Below are 23,069 nucleotides of genomic sequence, written 5' to 3'. Positions count from 1 at the left end.
CAGTGAGGACCGGTTTACATCAGTTTTAGAGCTTTAATCAGCACAGGCTCACAATAATGTGTCCGTTTTCTTAGTTGCAAAACGCATTGTGTTGTTATTTGGATGCTCTAGCCTTTGTGGATGATTATGTGGCCTGCACCCCTGGCCAGTTAGTCTCCAAACTCCCAGCGGAGCCATCAAAAATCGGACCGATAATATCCAAAAGGAGGATAAATAAAACACTCCAAGGCAGAGAAATGCAAACAGAGGGGATAAGGTCTCCCCCATGGCCCTTGTGAATATAGGGACAATTATTTATAGGAAATTTAATGATGCCAATCTTGAGAGATTGCTATCTGCTTTGATACATTTCTGACATCCCTGATACTATTATACGTTTAATGTGGTTTTCTATCCTGGATAGTGGAGAGTTGGATTACAGTCAGAGGAAGAAGAGTGCATTACTGTTGGACAGGGTCTGTGGTAGCTCAATGTAATGCCCTTTGGACTCTGAAATGCTTATGCCAAATTTAAGTAACTTTTAAACTGAGTGCTAAATGGTCTGCCTTGGTCAGCTTGTCTCTGCTATTTGATCGTAGCACAAGGCACAACTTAGCTGATGCAGAAGGAGCGCTGCTACAAGTGATTACTGCATTATAAACGGGCAATTTGAAACTGAACACCCAAATGTAAGCATTGTTCCAGAAACAAGTCACGCACTGGGATGCATAATCAGTGTGGCGGTGCCTACTGATTCTGCCAAGTAGACAGCCATAATCTTACCCAATTAGAGCCAATGTTAACGAGCTTAGGAATGTGTCTGCAGTACAGAAGTCATGTCCCTGACCTTGTGAATATAGTCACGTGTCAGTTGCAGAGAACGGACAGTAATTCAAGTGCACCAGGAGGTAGAAGGCAGCTTTCCAGTTACTAAAGCAGGTACTGATAGTGGCCTATCTTATTGGGATAATCTGTTCATTCTCGACATGAAGCCTGTGGCACAGGTGTCTGGGCAGTGTTGTTCGATGATCTGAGGTGGTAGAGTTCAGTTGGATAGTTTATGCCACAGAAAACCATTACTGCCATCTGGAGAGAAGTGTCGGCAGCAGCTAAAGTGGTAGAGCATTCAATAAAGGCATCAATAGACTGTTGCAATCACTCAGCCCCATATGCCCCCTCCGGCTACCCGATGTACAAGACCTGGGATGTGGCTAAAGATTATATCCAGAATAACCTCTGAGCATGTTGGTTGTTTGATAAACTGAGTAAGGAAGCAATACTGCGCCACCTCTAGACACATGCATTTCTCCATCATTTTTCCTCTACTGTTTTCCCAGTCAATATTCAGGTAACTAAAATCGCCCATGATTAACATTCTGGCCTTTTTGCAGGCCTGTCTGATCTGCAAAAATATTTCCCTACCAAGCAGGATGGTAAAAACAGCCAATAATCACTTGGGTCAGAACTTTCCATGCACTGTAACCTTTATTGTGTTTAACCATGCTCATGCTTTGATTCACATGTAAGGCGTGTAAGGCACTTTCATAGAAGGACATGCAGCAACTAATGGTCAACAACGACACGAGTTTCACTATCGTTCAATATTCCACCTCATTAAAAAGAATCGTCCAACATTTCCATGTCAGCCAAAGCGTAATGCCGCACGATGCAGTCCAAAGGAGCATGACATGCCAGTGAAGTGGTCAAATATCTTGGTTAGTATATGCCAGGATATTTTTCGGGGTGGTTATGATATTGTTGAAGTTGATATGGTGCCATTCCTACCTCATATTGAGGCTCCCTAATGATGTAGAACCCCAAGGAAAGAGTACTGAGAATGGATATGAGGCAGATGACAAGTGCTCTGTGCTTTATACCTGTGGTTTTTTCACCTTTATAATCCATGTCGGGGGTATAATGACTGCAGCGTGAACACCTAGCGAACACGGCTCCTCGATCTGATGCAACATGAAACATGTCACTTTATTGTGAAACTGAAAGAGAAAATTTGACAAAAATTAGCTAAATACCTTTACAAAGGAACTATCATCAATGGCTTTCTCCTCGACCAACCACTGTATAGTAAGGACTATTCTTAACCTTGGCACAAACAAGGACTAGCCTTGCTGTGGACCAATAGCTGTCTAATTAGAAGCTCCCCTTATTCTGGACCAATTGGTGTCCAATAAGGACCACCCTTTACCCATATATCAACAGCATTGGAATAAGGACAATGTAAATGTATCTCATTGTGGTAAAGGTGTATCTGAAGTGACCAGAAGTGATCTGCAAACAATCAAAGACTTAATGACAAATGGTTGACAGTCTTTGAAGCAGCTTCACATGAAATAACCTTCCTGAATGGCTCATAAACAATAATGTCCCACAGGTCATTTACAATTCGTTTCAAGCTTTTACAAAAGGCAGTGGTTTCAAAGGCATCACACCAGGCCCCTAAATGTTCTGCCATGAAACAGATTAGCAGAGTGGTTTGTGCAAACTTTCAAAGACAAGTCGCTGAAGAAGAAGACAGGGTTATTCCACGGAAAACTTACTCTTTCCTTCTTATCATTCCAAAAATTGTAACCAACCAAACACCAGCAAAGCTATTCTTGACATAAAGCTTATGCTCCAAGTCACAAAGGAGGCAGCTACAAGTTAGACAGTGTTAATGCCAGACTACAGGGGCAACCAAAATTGGAAACCAGAGCAATGACAGGTTCCCCGTTCTACAAAGTGAGAGTGGAACGAGATTCCATTTGGAGAGGTCGTGAAGACCAAGTTTTGCCAGATGCTGGATCCACTAGGACCTCGCTTGATGTACCACGACATGCTGAGCCATGATCTGCAGACCAGGAGATGTACTGTTTATTTCTACAGGTAATGACAATGGTCAAAATCCCCTGTATTGGAGACTGTGTTGTAACCCCGACCTGCAAGGACCATCAGCAGGTCTGGGCCTTCAATGGAGCATAGCACTTCAAGGTACAGCGCGTGCTGGAGAGTGACGGCTGTGACGAGGGCGACTGGATTGGACGTCACCAAGGTCCAGGTCGATGATTGGAGCGTGGGCAGGTACAGCAGGAGCGGCAAGGTTGGGGCGCAGGAACAGCGAGAGATTGTAGAGGGATTGATCGGGGCCCAGGAGAGGCACGAGTGTGAGGCCAGAAGAGGCGAGGGGCAGTACGGGCCAGCCCACACTGCGATATGTGTGCGCACTAGATCCGTGCAGCAGAGCTGGTCTCCAGTCGTCTTGGTTAACCCTTGCCACTGGACCAAGACCTAGCTCTGTCAAGCCACCACATGTTAAAAAAATCCACACACATGCATTTTCCACCCTTCAGGATGTAGTTCGGGACCTGGAATATTAGGTCCTTCATTGAAACACCTGTGAACTCAGCCCTTTTCACAGTCTAAGGAAAAAGGGTAAGTCATTTAGGACCGAGATGAGGAGAAACTTCTTCACTCAGAGAATTGTGAACCTGTGGAATTCTCGACCACAGAGAGTTGTTGAGGCCAGTTCGTTATATATATTCAAAAATGAGTTAGATATGGCCCTTATGGCTAAAGGGATCAAGGGGTATGGAGAGAAAGCAGGAATGGGGTACTGAAGTTGCATGATCAGCCGTGATCATATTGAATGGTGGTGCAGGCTCGAAGGGCTGAATAGCCTACTCCTGCACCTACTTTCTATGTTTCTATGAAGCAAGTCATCCTCGATACGAGGGATCGCCTATGATGATGATGATGTGACAGAGGCAAATGCTCTATTGCAACAAAATCTTCTGGGCAGAGAAACCATGGCTTGTGCTTTACTGTCATTTCGGAGCTGTGTAATTGAGTCATAAGTTATGGTTAACTATAGCCATGAGTCCCCATGAGCCAGCTTTATAGTGACTGGCTTGCTGAAACAGTCATGTAAGACTGGCTAAGAATGTAAGAGCCACATGTTTTGAGTTAACAGTGAGGACTTGCATATTGAAGAGATGGAATCCTTCATAATTGACTCACACCATCGACTGACTGCCGACTCCTGAACTTACACATGTATATGGTCATCCACACCCCACCATTCTGGGAAGCAAGCAAGGGTTTCCATTTCCCCTCTGTTTCATGTAGTAATGGACAGGCCTGCGCATGTTTGATCACAGCTTGATCACGGGCCAAATATGACACCTTACCCAATGCCTGAAAAGCTGCCTCGCTGGTGTCCAGACCAAGCGTGTAACTAGAAGACTGATATTGCTCGAACTCTCCCAGTTACAGCGAGAGAAGTCGGCAGCACTGTTGAACCCAACGACCTAGAAATTCGATCACCTGTTTTTCAGACACTAAACACCTCCTAAGCCTCCAATGTGGTGGCAGGAAGCGCACATCATTACAGGGTGGAAGTGCACCACCCGCCATATTGGTCAACGCCACTAAATCAGCGTTCAGTGCCCAAGCCTGAAACAGGTGCTTGGCTCTTTGTATATGCAATTAAAGGGCCCTTAAAGGTACTGCCTGTTAGGCTGCAATTAACAAGGTAAGCTATCAAATATGCAGTCAAAAGAACGTGGCCTCTGCTGGCAACTCCTTCCCCTCCAATATCGTCGCCATTACCTCTCCCTCGATCACCACTGCTGCCTCCTGCCACCACTTCTCTTCCCACCCAATCGCCCCTCTTCACGGTCACTCCCCTTCGTCACTGACCTGCGCCCTGCTGCTGGAGTCGCAGTGGCCGGATCTTCAATTGCGCCTCGCCGGCGAGCTGCCTGTTACTGTTCACAGCCCATGGGCTCAGTGGCAATGCGTTCTGAGGCCCGGTGCCCAGCATCAGGTGTGCCTCGAGCCTCAATGATCCGGCGCATTGACTGATCCACCGCCCCGCCCCACGGCCCCTGCTTTCTAGACCGGAAAGTCACATGGCTCTCGCCTTGCCATCCTTCTTCTGTCAGCCTGAAGATACAACATGTGGTGTAAATGGCACACAGAGGCAACCTGCCAGTTAGCTGCCATTGTAAGTGTCTGCACTGAGAGTTACTTAAGGGACTGGTGCCTCATACTCGAATGTGCAGCTATACTTAAGCTAAATGTATATACAGCCCTACAAACCATCCCACCCCCATAATTGCTTTGTCCACCACAGTTACACCAGTTGTTCGATCAAACCAAGACCAGGTCACTAGGTCACCAGTAGCAGCACCTAAAGTACATTTAACAGGCCCAGTTTTCCTGCCCCTCCCCTCCCCTCCCCCACAAGAGCTGACCCAAACCTGCCCACAGTTCTGGCTTCTATTAGCTTGGCCTTAACGTACTCCAGTCTCAGTCATGCTCCTTATGTCTGGAAAAGGCTCCAATTGGACAGTCAGCGGGTGGGGGTGGGGGGGGTCCAGGGCTAGGCACCTTTTACAATGGATATCCTTCCAGCATGGGAAGGGAGGTGGGGGGTGAGGGAAAGAAAATGAGACAAGGAAGATAGGATCATCATGCACATGATTTCCATGGGTGGCCCTTGCTTGCAGCTGCTGTAGGCACGGGGGGAGTGAAATTACCCCGTGTCCTGATGGGGCTAGTACCCTTCCAGGGCCGGGACTTTGTTCTACAAATCAGTCACATAGGGCTGGCTAAGAATGTAAGAGCTGTATGTTTTGAGTTCACAGTGAGGACCATTTTCTGACACTACTTGCATATTGAAGAGATGGAATCCTTTATGCTTGATTCACACCATCGGATTGACTGCTGACTCCTGAGTTTACACATGTTAAGGGCCCCTTTAATTGCACATGCAAAGGGCCAAGCGCCTGTTTCAGGCTTGGGCACTACACGGCAATTTAATGGCATTGACCAATATGGCGGGGGGGCGCACTTCCACCTTGTATTGAGGCCTTATGCCCCCGACAGGAAGCAGGACGTAGTCTCTGGCACTCTGCTTCCTTTGGGGGCGTTGCCGGGGTGGTAGTGTGATGCTGACTCCAGCGCCAGGCCGATGGTCCACATGGCGTTGACCTGCTACAATGCCCCTCCACACGCAGGGCGTTAAGGGGTTGGTGCGGGGCCATGAGGCGTCGGGCACTAAATGCTGGGACAGCATCTCCAACACCTCCGGGGCAATTTCCCGGGAGGCAATAGTGCACCCCTCACCTTCCGCCCCGTTACCGCATCCAGGAGGCACTAACACGGCTCTAAAAAGGGCCAATTTAGCCCCCCAGGGACTCCAACCGTCTCCCCGTCCTCAAGGGGAGGCCTAGGTATCTCGGGATAACATATAAGGGGCGGAGACCAACATTATGGGGCCTCTCGTAGTGCCTGGGAATTCCCAAGGAACAGTGGACAGGAAATTTGGGCGTAATATTGTATTGTCATTGTCCACATGGCAGGAAGTGTGTGTAAAGATTATAGGCATTCAGACAGTGAGTGCCCCTTCATAGCAAATGAGCCAAAGGTGGGCAGTGGAAACGTTACAAGGACACCTCAAAGCCTCCCTGATAAAGTGCGACATCCCCACTGACACCTGGGAGTCCCTGGCCAAAAACCGCCCTAAGTGGAGGAAGTGCATCCGGGAGGGTGCTGAGCTCCTCGAGTCTCATTGCCGAGAATGTGCAGAAACCAAGCACAGGCAGTGGAAAGAGCGTGCGGCAAACCAGTCCCACCCACTCCTTCCTTCAACGATTATCTGTCCCACCTGTGACAGGGACTGTGGTTCTCATATTGAACTGTTCAGCCACCTACGGACTCATGTTAAGAGTGGAAACAAGTCTTCCTCGATTCCGAGGGACCACCTATGATGATACCCCCAACGTGTCTGAGTGACCACTCTTGTACCCACAATGCAGACTGGACGTTAAGCTATTTCCAGCACTTTATCTCTCAGGCTGTCGGAACATTCCAGAATTACAGCAAGTCGACACACAGGTGAGTTTGAAAATCAGAGCTCATGGCTGAGGAACAGGACTCTCCACCCACCCACCCACCCATCCATCCATCCATCCACACCAAGACAATGATAAACCGCTACTTACTGCCTGCTTGCACCAGGAGCAGCTGATGGCTATGATTTCCTTCGTGTGGAATGAAAACTTCTGTTGGAAACCCTGTAAAAGACAAACATGCCAATTTACAGGCAGGCAGCAGAGACCAAACAGTGAGGACAGGCATCAGTCGCACTCTCCCAGGGAGGTGAAAACACGCGTGGAGTATTCTCAGCCCCAGGGCATCATGGGGGTTGGTTTCCAGGTGAGCGCTCGCGTGGGGCGAAGCGAGACCCCCATCCCCCTCCCCCTCCCGCCCCACCCTGCCTGACGAGAACTTCCACGGCCTGAGACACCTTCCTGTTCGGGTTTCGTTAGCATTCCGTCAGCGGGCTGTTCGCTGGTCGCCGGGCGCGGGGAATCCGGCCACTCAGGGCCAACTCCCAACTGCTGTGGAGCTTGTCCCGAGACCTGGAGCGTAAGGCAGGTCCAAAAGAGTCATTCCCTGGGTATTGCTTTACTCGCCCCACCCCTTGATGCTTTGGCGAACCTGCACCCCTCCCTGGTATTACCGGCAGTCCCCATGGTTGTTGTTTCAACTCCGAGAGCATCGCGAACTCCGACAACAACTCCAACCAGGAGCTGGGAGAGCATAATGTTCTGTTAAAGGGGCCAGAGTCCCCACACATACACCTTTCAGAGATCCTCTCCACTCCATGTGAGCAGTAAAGGGGAGACATCATAGGTACAACATACTGGAAAAAATCGACAAGCTCCACACTAATAATTAGCATCCCTGTCTTGATTCTGATTATGAAGCGGCACGGGATATCACGGAGGGGAAAGGGTGGTTACTATGATTCGAGCCAATGGTGTGATGGGCAGATTCATACCTTCCCACACTGCTTGCATTTTCCTTCCTGACGTCTCCTGTGAACCCAGTGATGTCTCACAAAACTCTGCTGAAGAGATCACACACATGTTACTTTAAATAATCACTTTTTCAGGTTCAAGTTTATGCGCCTGCTCAGATTGATATAACCCGAGTTCCTAGTATTTAAATGAATTGCTTTCACTGCTGCTTTCAGCCCCCTATCTCTGGCCAGCCTTACACCCCCCACCCCCCCCACACGTCCACACACCCCTTCCCCCCACCCCCCCCCCCCCCCTCCCCCCCGCCTCCTGTGGTGGGATAGAGGCAATGAACTGAAGGAGGTACACACTAAAATCAACCTACAGGTTTGCCAAGCACATAAATCTCAAGCTCAATTTAACTTGGCACAGTGCAGTAGCAGGCCCCTGGCACAGCACACCTTGGGCCTCACAGCTCATGGAGCAGCAGGGTATAGCTCCAGTCGCTCACACATTGAGCCCATTGACATAACTCATGTTCCCCACTGTGCACAAAACACCCACACACATTCATTTATTTTTTTTCTTCCCAATTTCCTCTCCTGAAAGCATTTTCTGGCTTAGAATTCCATGCACACTGGCTATACTGTGGCAGTTCACCCAAGTGACTATTCAACTGTGGGAAGTCGCAGGACCGAATCCAATCTCGCCCTCACCCTGATGCTCGCGCACACATGCACTTTCCAGCAGGAGTCATTCAGCAGTGATCAGAAGTGGGAACCCTGGTTGGCTTTTCCCCTGGTGGGGGTCAATTATAGTTCCCAACTACTGCTCCACCCAACAGCAGTTAATTCAGCGCATCGTGAATCATATCTGGCAGCTCTGGTACAGCTCAGCACTGCAGCAAGCATCGCCTTCACACATTGCGGGGCCAATCAATGGAGCAGCTACTTCTATTTATTGTGGCTTAATTACAAACTGCTGTACCAGTGATCGATACGGAAATAGTTCCCATGCAGCAAAGGACATTCGGTTCCTCGTCTCCCAATTAAACTTTAGGATGACTAAGAGCAGCAATTTGTAGGTTGCAGTACTTACCTCTCGGAGAGAACGATTGCCTCCCTCCCGGAAGGTTGGCTTGCAACGGAAACTTATCTAAATAAAATCAACAACAAAAAATTCCAACATAAGGTTGTGTTTCTTCTCAGTCTTTCATTCCAACTAATATCCCACTCAGAAATTCAGGAGTTACTCAGAAAATGTAAAAACAGCAGATTTTCCATTTCTGTGCTTGTCGGCTCGCCATTTTCCACACGCTAAAGTCAATGGGTGGGCAATGGTGGGTTGGACCCCCCCAGTTTGGGATCCATCGGGACAAGGCCAGGTATTTCGCCAACCTTCCCAGTGTGCACTGGCAGCACAGGAAGACTGGGGCAACAGCACTGCTGTGAAGTAGGGTAAACTGGAGATTTCACATCGACCAATGCATGGCCCAGCAGCCCTGGGCTAACCATCGCACTTACATTACATACACATGTGCTAATCACTAATGTCAGCCGTGGCTCAGTGGGCAGCACACTCACCTCTGAGTCAGAAAGTTGTGGGTTTAAGTCCCACTCCAGGAACTTGAGCACAAAAATCTAGGCTGACATTCCAGTGCAGTGCTGAGGGAGTGCTGCACTGTCAGAGGTGCCGTCTTTCTGATGAGATGTTAAACCGAGGCACTGTCTGCTCTCTCAGGTGGATGTAAAAGATCCCTTGGCACTATTTCGAAGAAGAACCGGGAAGTTCTCCCCGGTGTCTTGGGGCCAATATTTATCCCTCAATCAACGTAACAAAAACAGATTATCTGGTCATTATATCATTGCTGTTTGTGGGAGCTTGCTGTGCGCAAGTTGGCTGCTGCGTTTCCCACATTACAACAGTGACTACACTCCAAAAGTACTTCATTGGCTGTAAAGCGCTTTGAGACGTCCGGTGGTCGTGAAAGGTGCTATATAAATCCAAGTCTTTCTTTCTTTCTCACAGCAAAGTTCCAAAGTGCTTCACATACAATGAATTAGTTTGAAGTGTTATCAGTGTAGGTGAACATGGCAGTGATATTGCACTCAGTAATATTCCACCAATGAGACAAGTGACCGGTAATCTGGTTTTGGTGGTGTTGGTACGGGAGGAATGTTGGCCTGGAGAACTCCCCAGCTCTTTTTTGAATAGTGCCGTGGGATCTTTTACACCCACCTGAGAGAGCAGACAGGTTCATCGTCTCAGCCGAATTGTGGCACCTCCGGCAGTGCGGCACCTCCCTCAGTACTGAGAATGTTTGACAAGCTGAGGGTAAATGTTGGCCAGTACACACAAGAACTCCCCTGGTCTTCTTTGAATGAGATCATTTACATCTACTAGAAGAGGCAGAGAGTTTTCACATCTCATCCAGTAGGTGGCACCTCTGACAACATCGTACCTACTCAGTATTTCGCAGAACTGTCAGCCTGGACCACATGCTCAAGTGCTGGAGCGGGGCTTGAACCCATGACCTTCTGACTCAGAGGCGCACGTACTACCATTGAGCCAAGCTGGCACTTAAACAATGATATACCTACCTCAGTCTGTGCACACCTAATGACCTTCAGCACTTAAAACAGAGAGTGAGACAACCTGACCTGTAAATGACCCAAGTACTCATTTCAAGAATGTAGACCAACACATTTCAACAGCAGAGTAATACATTGGATGTTTTTTCTCATTAGGAATACCTAATTTTTGGCCAGTCCCTTTGAAAAATTGGGCAGTGATCCGGTACGCTAGGATCATCTTGGATCGGTTGTGAATCTCTGATCAGGGTTAGATTTGGTGCAGGAAGCACCTGCCAGTTTGTTGGTGGGTCCATGTGGAGGTGTGGAGGCCCCAACCTGTGAGAGATCGGTAGGTCGGGGCCATAAAAGGTGCGGCAGCCTAGGAGCAGCATGGAGGCCACTGCAAGGTATGTCGCGAGCTGGTGCAGGAGGGCGATGGCAGCGAAGAATGACATCATCAAGGTCCAGGTCGGTGATTGGAGTGTGGGCAGGTACAGCAGGAGCGGCGAGAGAATGTGGAGGGATGTGATCGGGGCCCCGGAGAGGCGTGAGTTCAGGGCCAGGGGCCCAGGGGCAGCACGGGCCTGCCCACACTGCGATATGTGTGCGCACTAGGTCCGTGCAGCAGACCTGGTCTCCAGTCGTCTTGGTTAAGCCTTGCCACTGGGCCAAGACCTAGCTCTGTCAAGCCCGTGTGGTGGCTGGTGTGCAACGGCCACCCCACGTTAAAAAAATCCACGCACAGGCATCTTCCACCCTTCAGGATATAGTTCAGGGTCCGGAATACTAGGTTCTTCATTGAAACACCTGTGAACACATCTCTTTTTTTGTGGCGTGAAAACAAGTCATCCTCGCTTCGAGGGACTGCCTATGGTGATATGATGGGTCCAAGTAAATGAGTGTATAAAGACAGAACCTGTGAGACGTTTCAGAATGTCTCCCCATTTCACCCTACTCCCTTTCCTTGCCCATATATTCTTAACAATTGTCTCTGTATATTGACTTCCACACGGAGCAGTGAGCTCACCGATGAAAGACTGTAATATTGACAGACCATTGCTGAAGATTTCCTCTTGTATTATATTCCTGTTCCACCAAGGTGTGCGGAGAGCTTTTGCGGATGTTGCTGCCTTCCTTTCTACTGCTGCTGGTCCGTGTCACAACTTCATGGAGGAAGAGAAGGAACAAAAACAAAGTGTTGCCGGGCAGACCAGGCTGCAGCCACCCGCCTGGACTGACCCGTGCTGCAATATACAGGCAGGTGGCTCACATACTTCCACTTGCTTGAAGGCAAGAACGAGTGGAGGCTTCAATTCACCGGCGAACGATGGCGCTGCGCCACGTGCGACAAACGAACCGACCGCCGAATTCTGCCGCAGGCACCACACTGCCGGTGGCTGTGAGCCGCGACTGCATTGGAGTTTTACGCATCAAGTTAGCTTCGATCTGCCACTGCGGATCAGCTGTCTGAAGGCATGTGAGGCAGGTCACAGACTCACCACACACTTGAGCCATTGAGTTCTTTTCCTTCCCTGTGGACAGCTGACAGCAACATGAGAGGACACGTCAATATTATCGAGTGGCATAGTTCACCGGCATCCTCCAATACACAATGCTACTACCAACATTGCATAGAATTACATAGAATGTACCTCACAGAAACAGGCCATTCAGCCCAACAGGTCTATGCCGGTGTTTATGCTCCATACAAACGTTATTCCATCTTACTTCCTCTCACCCTATCGACATGTCCTTCTATTCCTTTCTCCCTCTTGTGTTCATCTAGCTACCCCTTAAATGAAACTATGCTATTCGCCACAACTACTCCTTGTAAGTTCCACATTCTCCCCACTCTCTGGATAAAGAAGTTTCTCCTGAATTCCCAATTGGATTTATTAGAGACTGTCTTATATTTATGGCCACTAGATATGGAAGTGGAAACATTTTCTCTGCGTCTACCCTATCAAACCATTTATAACCTTAAAGCCCTCTATCAGGTCACCCCTCCGTCCTCTCTTTTTGAGAGAGAAGAATCCCAGCCTGTTCAGACATTTCTAGTAAGTATAAGTTCTCAGTTCTAGTATCATCCTTGTAAATCCTTTTCACACCACTTCCAGTGCCTCAAAATCCTTGTTATAACATGGTGACCACAACTGTGATTCTAAATGTGGTCTAACTAAGGTTCTATATTAATTTAACATCACTTCTCTGCTTTTCAATTCTACACTTCTAGAAATGAACCCCAGTGCTTGGTTTGCTGTTTATGGCTCTATTTACCTGTTTCACTACTTTTAGTGATTTGTGTATCTGTAACCCAGATCCCTCTGCTCCTCTACCCCAATTAAATTCTTATTTTCCGTGCAATATATGGCCTCCTTATTCTTCCTACTAAAATACACCTCACACTTATCTATATTGAAGTCTATTTGCCATTTACACATGTATTCTGCAAGTTTATTAATATCCTCTTGCATTTTGTCACAGTATTAACTCCCAATTTGACCCTGCAAATTTCGAAATTGTCCTTCCGATTCCCAAGTCCAAATTGTAATGCTATGTGTGAATTGCAGTAGTGATTGCTCATGACAGCTGTGCACTATGTCCGGACACCAGCTGAACAGGGATACAATAAGGTGCATCCAGCACACCGTTAGCCTGTTGAAGCAGTGATTCGGGCGCCTAGATTGATCTGAGGTGACCTGGCGTACGGCCCTGCGAGGTTTCAGTGATTCTTGTTGTCTGCTGCATGCTGCAGGTCACCATCACGGAGGGCGCAGGTGAAGAAGGCCATCCAGAGGAGGTAAGAGCATAGGAACCAGAGGAGGCCATTCAACCCTTCCAGCCTGTTCCGCCATTCAATTATTTCATGGCTGATCTGCACCGCAACTCGATTTACCCGCCTCGCTTCGTGTTCCTTTAACAGCCGTATCTGACAAAAATCTATCAGCCTCAGTCTCGAACGTTCCAATTGACACAGCACACACACCCTTTTGGGGGTAATTAATTGTGTTCCGAACACAGATGAGATTGCACACAGGGAGGTCAAAGTAACAGTGATCTCAGTCTTTAATAAGACACTCCAGAGTGAGGAACAGGCTTTAGGGGCCGACTTATATACAGTGCTCCCAAGGGATGCTGTGTTCCCCGGTGGCGGAACATGGGAGTGCATGCTTTACAGATACACGACATAATTAATTCCAGATTCCCACTACTCTTTGTGTGAAGAAGTGCTTCCGGATTTCCCTCCTAAAGTGGCTTGGCTCTAATTGTAGATTACATCTCTTCATTCTGGATTCCCCACCAAAGGAAATCGATTCTCTGCATCTAACCTAGCAAATCCGATTAACATTTTATACACCCAGATCAGGTTACCCGTCAATCTTCTAAACTCAAGGGAAGACAAGCCCAGTTGATGTAACCACCAAGAGATACAGCAACATGAAAAGGTAACAGAAGGAAGCCCTTTGACAGCTGTGGCGAAATTTATGCAGTTCTCATACAGGAGATCTTGCGATAAATGTGCCACAGTCTCCATTTTCCCCATGCCCTCTGCATATGTGCTTTCACCAACAATGCCGGGAGTTTTAAATTCAACACATAGATCAGCAATTTATGCCACCTGTGAAAGCTGCCCCTCCCCCCCGCCACTCCGCACCCCCCATGCCCTCACCCGACCCACCCCCCATCCCCCCACGCCCTCCCTGTCCGACCCTCCACCCGCCCCCCCGCCACCCCCACGCCCTCACTCCCCCGCCTAACCCTCCATTCACCCCCCCATGCTCCCCTGCCCCCCCCACCACCCCACATCCCCCCCGTACCCTCCCCCACCCGACCCACGCCCCCCCCTCTCCCGCTCCGCTCCCCCACGCCCTCCCCCCCGCCCTTGGCAAGAGCATCCTCTGTACAAACAACAGCCGTATTTTTCATACCTAAACTTTGGGCTGGATTTTTCAGCTTTGATGATTTCGGGGTGGTAATAACGGCGGGGTGCAAAAGTTGCTCCCGGGAACAGTTTGTGCCTCAGTCAGTAAGTTTGGGCGGCTGGGCCCTGAGTCAGGGGGCGCAGTGCTAAGGGAGGCGTTGTACACCTCTCGGGGCGTTAGCTGCCAGAGACACCTGGGGGGACGGCGGGGAAACTTCAGCTACAGAAACATTCCCAGAACATTGCCCACGCCACCACAACATAAATCGCTAAAAGAATGAAAATAAAAACCAATCTCACTTACCTTAGGAGTCCATTACTCACCTGTCCGCTGTCGGTATCGTTGCACCGCCCGATTTCTCAGGCGGTCACTGCGGGGCGCGCTGGAGAGCGGACGGGTCAGGCGGGAGTCACAACTCGCGCCAGTGTCACAACCAATGGCGTTGCACACCAGCGCAGCTCTTCCGGGCGGTGCTGCTCCGTGTCACCGCTAAACCAGACCCGAGGATCGCCATGGGGCGCTGGAGGCTGACCGCCCGCCCAGAACACCTCACCACCACCATTGCCGCCGCTCCGGGGCGAAAAACGGAGCGCAGAGGAGCCGGAAATCCACCCCTGCGTGTTTGTGGAGCTATTATTTTCCATTACAGTGCTTCTTCCAGGTGGCAGAGTGTGAAGTAAGACCACTTAACCCTGTCAGTGCTTCTGTGGCAGGTATGCTTGGGGTGACTGGCTGCTATGTTCAATAGGAGCCTCTTGGGTTTGAGGTGGCCCTCATGGCAGCCGAGCCCAGCGATGGACCCAATGCAAGCTGTGGCACCTCCACTACTGCGTGGGCAGCCTGGGCTGGAGTGCCTTCTGCCCTCTGTACTGGCTTCAGACAGGGCTGGCAGGAGGGTCCGGGTGTGCTGGTGTCCTGAGAGTCAGCATCATCAGCCGTGCCCATTCTGACAACGTCCCTTCTACGCACTGCGGTCACGGATCAGTGTGACAGTAGCTCAATGACATCTACTGATACTCCTGAACTCCATTTCCCCCCCTTGGTGGACTACTGTGAATAGCCATCCTTGTGTGGAGTTGGAGTTGAGATGTTAATCATCTCAGTGTTCACTGCTTCACAGGGGAGTTTATTTTCCATGGCCAGCACTCTTGTCAGAAATATTTTTCTACTCTCAAGGCTTGCTTCAGGGTTGTAAATGTTATAGAAACATAGAAACATAGAAAATAGGTGCAGGAGTAGGCCATTCGGCCCTTCTAGCCTGCACCACCATTCAATGAGTTCATGGCTGAACATTCAACTTCAGTACCCCATTCCTGCTTTCTCGCCATACCCCTTGATCCCCCTAGCAGTAAGGACCTCATCTAACTCCTTTTTGAATATATTTAGTGAATTGGCCTCAACAACTTTCTGTGGTAGAGAATTCCACAGGTTCACCACTCTCTGGGTGAAGAAGTTCCTCCGCATCTCGGTCCTAAATGGCTTACCCCTTATCCTTAGACTGTGACCTCTGGTTCTGGACTTCCCCAACATTGGGAACATTCTTCCTGCATCTAACCTGTCTAACCCCGTCAGAATTTTAAACGTTTCTATGAGGTCCCCTCTCATTCTTCTGAACTCCAGTGAATACAAGCCCAGTTGATCCAGTCTTTCTTGATAGGTCAGTCCCGCCATCCCGGGAATCAGTCTGGTGAACCTTCGCTGCACTCCCTCAATAGCAAGAATGTCCTTCCTCAGGTTAGGAGACCAAAACTGTACACAATACTCCAGGTGTGGCCTCACCAATGCCCTGTACAACTGTAGCAACACCTCCCTGCCCCTGTACTCAAATCCCCTTGCTATGAAGGCCAACATGCCATTTGCTTTCTTAACCGCCTGCTGCACCTGCATGCCAACCTTCAATGACTGATGTACCATGACACCCAGGTCTCTTTGCACCTCCCCTTTTCCTAATCTGTCACCATTCAGATAATAGTCTGTCTCTCTGTTTTTACCACCAAAGTGGATAACCTCACATTTATCTACATTATACTTCATCTGCCATGCATTTGCCCACTCACCTAACCTATCCAAGTCGCTCTGCAGCCTCACAGCATCCTCCTCGCAGCTCACACTGCCACCCAACTTAGTGTCATCCGCAAATTTGGAGATACTACATTTAATCCCCTCATCTAAATCATTAATGTACAGTGTAAACAGCTGGGGCCCCAGCACAGAACCTTGCGGTACCCCACTAGTCACTGCCTGCCATTCTGAAAAGTACCCATTTACTCCTACTCTTTGCTTCCTGTCTGACAACCAGTTCTCAATCCATGTCAGTACACTACCCCCAATCCCATGTGCTCTAACTTTGCACATCAATCTCTTGTGTGGGACCTTGTCGAACGCCTTCTGAAAGTCCAAATATACCACATCAACTGGTTCTCCCTTGTCCACTCTACTGGAAACATCCTCAAAAAATTCCAGAAGATTTGTCAAGCATGATTTCCCTTTCACAAATCCATGCTGACTTGGACCTATCATGTCACCTCTTTCCAAATGCACTGCTATGACATCCTTAATAATTGATTCCATCATTTTACCCACTACCGATGTCAGGCTGACCGGTCTATAATTCCCTGTTTTCTCTCTCCCTCCTTTTTTAAAAAGTGGGGTTACATTGGCTACCCTCCACTCCATAGGAACTGATCCAGAGTCAATGGAATGTTGGAAAATGACTGTCAACGCATCCACTATTTCCAAGGCCACCTCCTTAAGTACTCTGGGATGCAGTCCATCAGGCCCTGGGGATTTATCGGCCTTCAATCCCATCAATTTCCCCAACACAATTTCCCGGCTAATAAGGATTTCCCTCAGTTCCTCCTCCTTACTAGACCCCCCGACCCCTTTTATAATCGGAAGGTTGTTCGTGTCCTCCTTCGTGAATACCGAACCAAAGTACTTGTTCAATTGGTCCGCCATTTCTTTGTTCCCCGTTATGACTTCCCCTGATTCTGACTGCAGGGGACCTACGTTTGTCTTTACTAACCTTTTTCTCTTTACATATCTTTTGAAACTTTTGCAATCCGTCTTAATGTTCCCTGCAAGCTTCTTCTCATACTCCATTTTCCCTGCCCTAATCAAACCCTTTGTCCTCCTCTGCTGAGTTCTACTTGTCCTATATTTCTGCACTCATAGTCTGAGTTGCCATCAACTTTGTTTCTGCCTCTGAATATTTTAAAAACTTGAACCGTTATCTCCTCCCAATCCTCCTCTCAAACAAGTTCAGCTCTGTGAGTCTCTCTGAATAACATAAAGCTCAGAATCGTTCACATTGCTCTTCCCCAACACATCAAAGTCCTTTTTGAAGGTAGGGTGCCCCAAACTGCACACCGTGTTTTAAATGTGGCCTCACCACTAATCTACACAACGTTGGAGTAAATTGCGTAATAATCTCTCCAAGTATTTGGCAGGCACCAGGGAGATCATTATTCAGTATTCAGCAGTGATTTCTTTAACGCATAATACCAGAAGGATTTCCAGGCCCTAAATGTATATTTGGTCCCATACATTAAGGAAATAATAGATGTAAAAGAAATACAGACATTCATTTATAGAGCTTCTTTCACATCTCCAGGACATCCCAATCCGCTTCACAGTTAATTAAATACTGTTAGGAGTGCGGTCACTGCTGTAATGTAGGAGCAGATCGGTGTACACTAGCAGGTTGAGTGACGGTGCCCATTTTTATATGTGGATGCACATCCAACATTCATGGGGAAACATGCATTACCAGAATATCCTTCTGGCTGATTATTACATCTCTGGAGAAATGAACACACCAGTTGCCCAGAACAGCACATCCTCCATTTCCTGAACTCGAATGTACACATTGGAGCCTTCAGCAATCTCACTGCAATCGCCAACAGAAATCTGGAAAGAGCTTGTAGCAAAAGAAAGAACGATTTCTGCACTCGCTTTTACAGCCCTGCGCAGAGCAATAGGGAGTGACACAGGCATTCATCCAGAATTTGGCAAATCCCTTACACATTACTCCTGGATAACTCATCCCTTTTTTTGTATTATCCAAAAGTTTAATCATGAAGATTAATGTTACAATTTATATTTTATACCATGTACAACTGTTGCATTGCTGCTAAATCTAGCCAGACTCAATTATCTCAAAATAAATAGCAGGAAACAAGCACGTGCGCTTCGCACCCCGAACTGAGAACTGTGCTCGAGAACAGCGTGCAAATAAGTTAACCGTCACTTGGGTTTACAAAATAAACAACATTTTGTGGAAACAAACTGGCCTCACGTCAGACAAGAAACAATCAGGATGGCCGGAGACATGAAACTCAGTTCAGGTCTTCATTAGAAAGACCACAAGTGCTGGAAATACACAGTAGGTCCTCACGAGTCAGCATCAGGTAAAGGCCTAACACACTGTGCAATCATCTTTTCCAATGGATACAGCCCTCTCCTAAACATTCTCTTCTATTTCTGCATCTCCTGTTCTTGTTGCGAGCCTAAGGAAAAGCAACCATCATTTGCAAGTCGTTGGAAACAATGGGGGGGAAATTTGTTTTAGCCAGTGAAGTTGCCGGTGTGTAAGGCTAGTGGTGCAGTGCTAGGAGACGGCCCTTGAAGATGCAGTCACTGACCCTGGCCAGTGGTCTGAGGTCATAAAATCTCTTTGCAGCACAGGAGCCAGAGGATGTGAGTGACACTGCTGGCAGTGACAGCCTCGGTGATGTGGTCCCACATCGATCTTTCTGGAGGCCCTCCTGGTCCCTGTGGGTAGAGGGCCTGTCTTGTAGTGTTGACACCCTGCACAAAGGTGGAGTGCTGCGTGCGAGACCCTGGGTGCCCCTTCCCGGGCTTGCTGTTAGTGCTGAGGCATTCTTCCCATTTTTTTGCGGTTAGGAAGGGAATTCAGCCGCTGAAAATGGCCGCAACCCTAACAGAGCAAAATCCATCTGGGAGGATGGAGATTGTTGGCCCAGTGCTTTATTGTCGTTGTTGGAGGCATCTGAGCCGAAGCTCCTGTCCAGGTCCGGCGTTGCAGCTTCCCGCAGCCTCTGGAGGCTGTGCAGCTCACAAGGAATTGTGAGCAGTGAAGAGGCCTGAGAATTAAAGGGGCCATGCACACTGAAGCAGTACACATTAACATGAAGTGAAATAATGTCATTGTCAGCCCCTTCTGCCTTTTAAAAACATATTTAACATTAAAAAGAAGTGACACATGTGATTATTCAGCTCTTAAAGCTGAATTCCCTTCCTAACATCATAAAACTGGGAAAAATGCCTCAGCACTAACACAAATAGCTCAGCAAGTCCGGGAAGGGGCACCCAGGGTCTCGCACGCAGCACTCTAGCTTTGTGCAGGGGGTCAACGCTGCAAGACAGGCCCTCTACCCACAGGGACCAGGAGGCCCTCCAGAAAGGATCCACATCACCGAGGCTGTCACTGCCAGCAGTGTCTCCCCCACCCCCTGGCTCCAGTGCCCAGAGAAGCTTCATGACCTCAGACCACTGGTCAACGTCAGCGAGTGCATCTTCAAAAGCCGTCTCCTACCAACTGCACTATTCGCCTCAGACACTGCTCAATACACAACCCACAATCACTCACCTCCCAACAATCTGCACCAATCACGAGGCACATTTACCCTTACTGACCTCACCTCACCTCCTTGGAGGAGACGGTGCTGGCCATTCTTGGCAGCGGCATGGCTGAGCCCTTGGCCAGTGGCGGGGCTGAAAGGACACAAGATGCTGGTATCTTCATACACTATTCTCCTTCTGGCATGCACCTCATGCTTTCCTGCCCTCCCAGCACCACAACTCCACCCTTGTGTCTTCCTCATTGCACACAGCCAAGAAATGCCACCTGCCCAGCCCGTGGGTGACCAAGATGAGGGAGTGGAGAGTGAAGAAGAACAGAAGATGATTGATTTCACACTCTCAGCCACCAGCTCCTCAAGGTCAACCAGCAAGGACATCTGCAGTGTCCCCCACTGAAAGTCAGCCGCCTTCCATTAGCCTTGCTGCAGCCACTGGGGTAGCACTGTGTGATATCAGTAGGATAGGCAAAGGCACACACAAGACAGTCACTACGGGAATGCACATGGTGATGAGTTGATTTTGTGATGTCACATTGGATGGATAGACATATACAGGTGGATTGGAAAGTTTGCTTTGTGGTGGCTTTTATTTCAGCATCATTGCCAAGAGGATGCTGCGATGGTCAGTAACAGAGGGAAGGTAAGGTGTGGGACCAATGTTGAAAGGGGAATTGGAGTTGTGGTCACTGGGACCGCAGGTGGATGATTCCATCCCAGATATCCTGGTCACAAAGGGGCTGTCTGGGATGCATCCTTCCGTCTGCTTCCTCTTCTTTGGCTTCCTCTTCTGCATCTTCCTCTTCCCTCTGTAAGCAGATGCTCTAAATGTGAAAATACAGCATGAAATGCTGGAAATACTCAGCTGGCAGCATCTCGACCTGAGATGTGAACTCTGGTTTTCTCTCCATGGATGTTGCGTGACCTGCTGAGCATTCGCAGCATATTCTGTCTTCTTAAAGGCCTTCATTTACCATCCGAGTCCTTGAAAGCATCCAGCAGCACTCCCTACACACGTAAAAATCTTTTCACATCTATTGCAGCAAGCCACCACTTCAATAAAAATTTTAAAAACAGTCTAGAACCTTAAATCCAAACTTACCTGAACGATATGTGTGTCTCTTTAAGAGGTACAGACTTGCCACTGTAGGCCTGCTTGTACGCCGTTAAACAGGCATGCTTAGAGCCCAGCGCTGAATTCAGTGCTTGGGTCGAAGTTCGTGCTTGCGATGTTAAGTCGGCGTTGCACGCTGATTTACATCACAATGCAGCCATTTTGTTCGGGATGGCGCTGCCAGCTACCGGCTGCGCAAAGGTAAGCAGCTGGCGAAAGAGCGGCGGCCGCCATTTTAGAGCCATCTACGGAGGGGCACTAAGGCCATGAATTTCTAGCCCAACGCTTTTGCTTCAGAATTGTTAATACAACCATTCGACTGTGACTTACCGCACCTTTTAACAGGAAATGAGAAAATGGTTTAACAGTGTTAGATTACTTACCTTAGATATGGTTTTCCTGACTATTTGAAAGGAGATCAACCTCCACATACAATAGGCAAAGTCACTTCACCATAATGGTACTTTAAGAACTTTATGTTATGCCTGATTTTGGGCCAGTAAGAAAAAAAAGTACGTAAATGAGCAAACTGCAGAATAGGTACTTCTAAAACTGCCTCACTTATTGAAGCCAGATACCCTGTAAACATATCAATAACATCAGAGACCAGGGAATATCTTACCTTCTCCAGCTGTTCCATGCACACTGTGTGCACAATTATCTTGCACGCTGCACACTTCCTCCTCGGAGCTGACTTCTATAAAGAAAAAGAAAAATTGAAAAGTAAAAAAGAAATGAGTCAAGAGTTTGAAACACTCTTGGTGACCTGGAGTGTTCAGGTCTCGGTCTGTCTGACTATTAATTAGCATGCAAATCCTTCCACTACTTCACACTATTCTCCAAGGGACGATTGTAAAAATACAAAAAGATAGGAAGTGCTCTATCTAGTTCAGTAACGTATGTACAGTAGGGAGTGCTGTATCGAGTTCAGTAACGGATGCAAAGTAGGGGGCGCTCTATCTAGTTAATTAACGGATGGACAGTAGGGAGCGCTGAATCGAGTTCAGTAACTGATGTACAGTAGGGACGCTCTATCTAGTTCAGTAACAGGTGTACAGTAGGGCGTGCTGTATCGAGTTCATTAATGGATGTACAGTAGGGGACGCTCTATCTAGTTCATTAATGGATGTACAGTAGGGGACGCTCTATCTAGTTCAGTAACTGATGTACAGTAGGGGGCGCTCTATTTAGTTCAGTAACTGATGTACAGTAGGGGGTGCTCTATCTAGTTCAGTAACGGATGTACAGTAGGGGGCACTGTATCGAGTTCAGTAACGGTTGTACAGTAGGGGGCGCTCTATCTAGCTCAGTAACGGGTGTACAATAGGGGGTGCTCTATCTAGTTCAGTAACAGGTGTACAGTATGGGGCGCTCTATTTAGTTCAGTAACGGTTGTACAGTAGGGGGCGCTGTATCGAGTTTAGTAACTGATGTACAGTAGGGGGCGCTCTATCTAGTTCAGTAACGGTTGTACAGTAGGGGGCGCTGTATCGAGTTCAGTAACGGGTGTACAGTAGGGGGCGCTCTATCTAGTTCAGTAACGGGTGTACAGTAGGGGGCGCTCTATTTAGTTCAGTAATGGTTGTACAGTAGGGGGCGCTCTATCTAGTTCAGTAACGGGTGTACAGTAGGGGGCGCTCTATCTAGTTCAGTAACGGTTGTACAGTAGGGGGCACTCTATCTGGTTCAGTAACGGGTGTACAGTAGGGAGCGCTCTATCTAGTTCAGTAACTGATGTACAGTAGGGGGCACTCTATCTAGTTCAGTAACTGATGTACAGTAGGTAGTGTTCTATCAAGTTTATTAACAAATAGTTAGTGCGGGTTGGTCTATCTGGTTGTGTAACAATGATATTTACTAGGGGTAATGATCTTGTTTAGGCAGGGAGATTCATGGAGTTGCTCTCTCTGGCTTTTCACAGTTTTAGTTCAATCCGGTTGCCCTTGAGGTAACTCACAGTTATCTTCACTAAACAATTCTCTTCTCCAAGGTAGCAGAAATCTCCAGAGACGTTCGTCTCTAGCCAAACGTGATCGCCATTTATAGCATTTTCCTGTAAACATAAAATGTATCCCATG

The 23,069-nt window shown here is 48.2% G+C and overlaps 1 protein-coding gene across 1 annotated transcript in view; it reads right to left on the bottom strand.

Annotated features, from left to right (window-relative positions):
* Positions 1–21,685, bottom strand: part of dgki (diacylglycerol kinase, iota) — a 273,169-nt gene extending 251,484 nt beyond the window's left edge. The window contains 5 exon segments of the mRNA XM_070901690.1: positions 1,857–1,973; positions 6,981–7,052; positions 7,823–7,891; positions 8,880–8,936; positions 21,614–21,685. Coding sequence (XP_070757791.1) covers positions 1,857–1,973; positions 6,981–7,052; positions 7,823–7,891; positions 8,880–8,936; positions 21,614–21,631 — 333 coding nt within the window. The 5' untranslated portion in view covers positions 21,632–21,685.
* Positions 21,686–23,069: the final 1,384 nt, after the last annotated feature.

Source organism: Pristiophorus japonicus, chromosome 15, assembly GCF_044704955.1.
Source record: "Pristiophorus japonicus isolate sPriJap1 chromosome 15, sPriJap1.hap1, whole genome shotgun sequence".
Classification (NCBI taxonomy): domain Eukaryota; kingdom Metazoa; phylum Chordata; class Chondrichthyes; family Pristiophoridae; genus Pristiophorus; species Pristiophorus japonicus.
The sequence above is the reverse complement of the archived record's forward strand: the minus strand, read 5'-3'. Positions and strand labels throughout refer to the sequence as shown.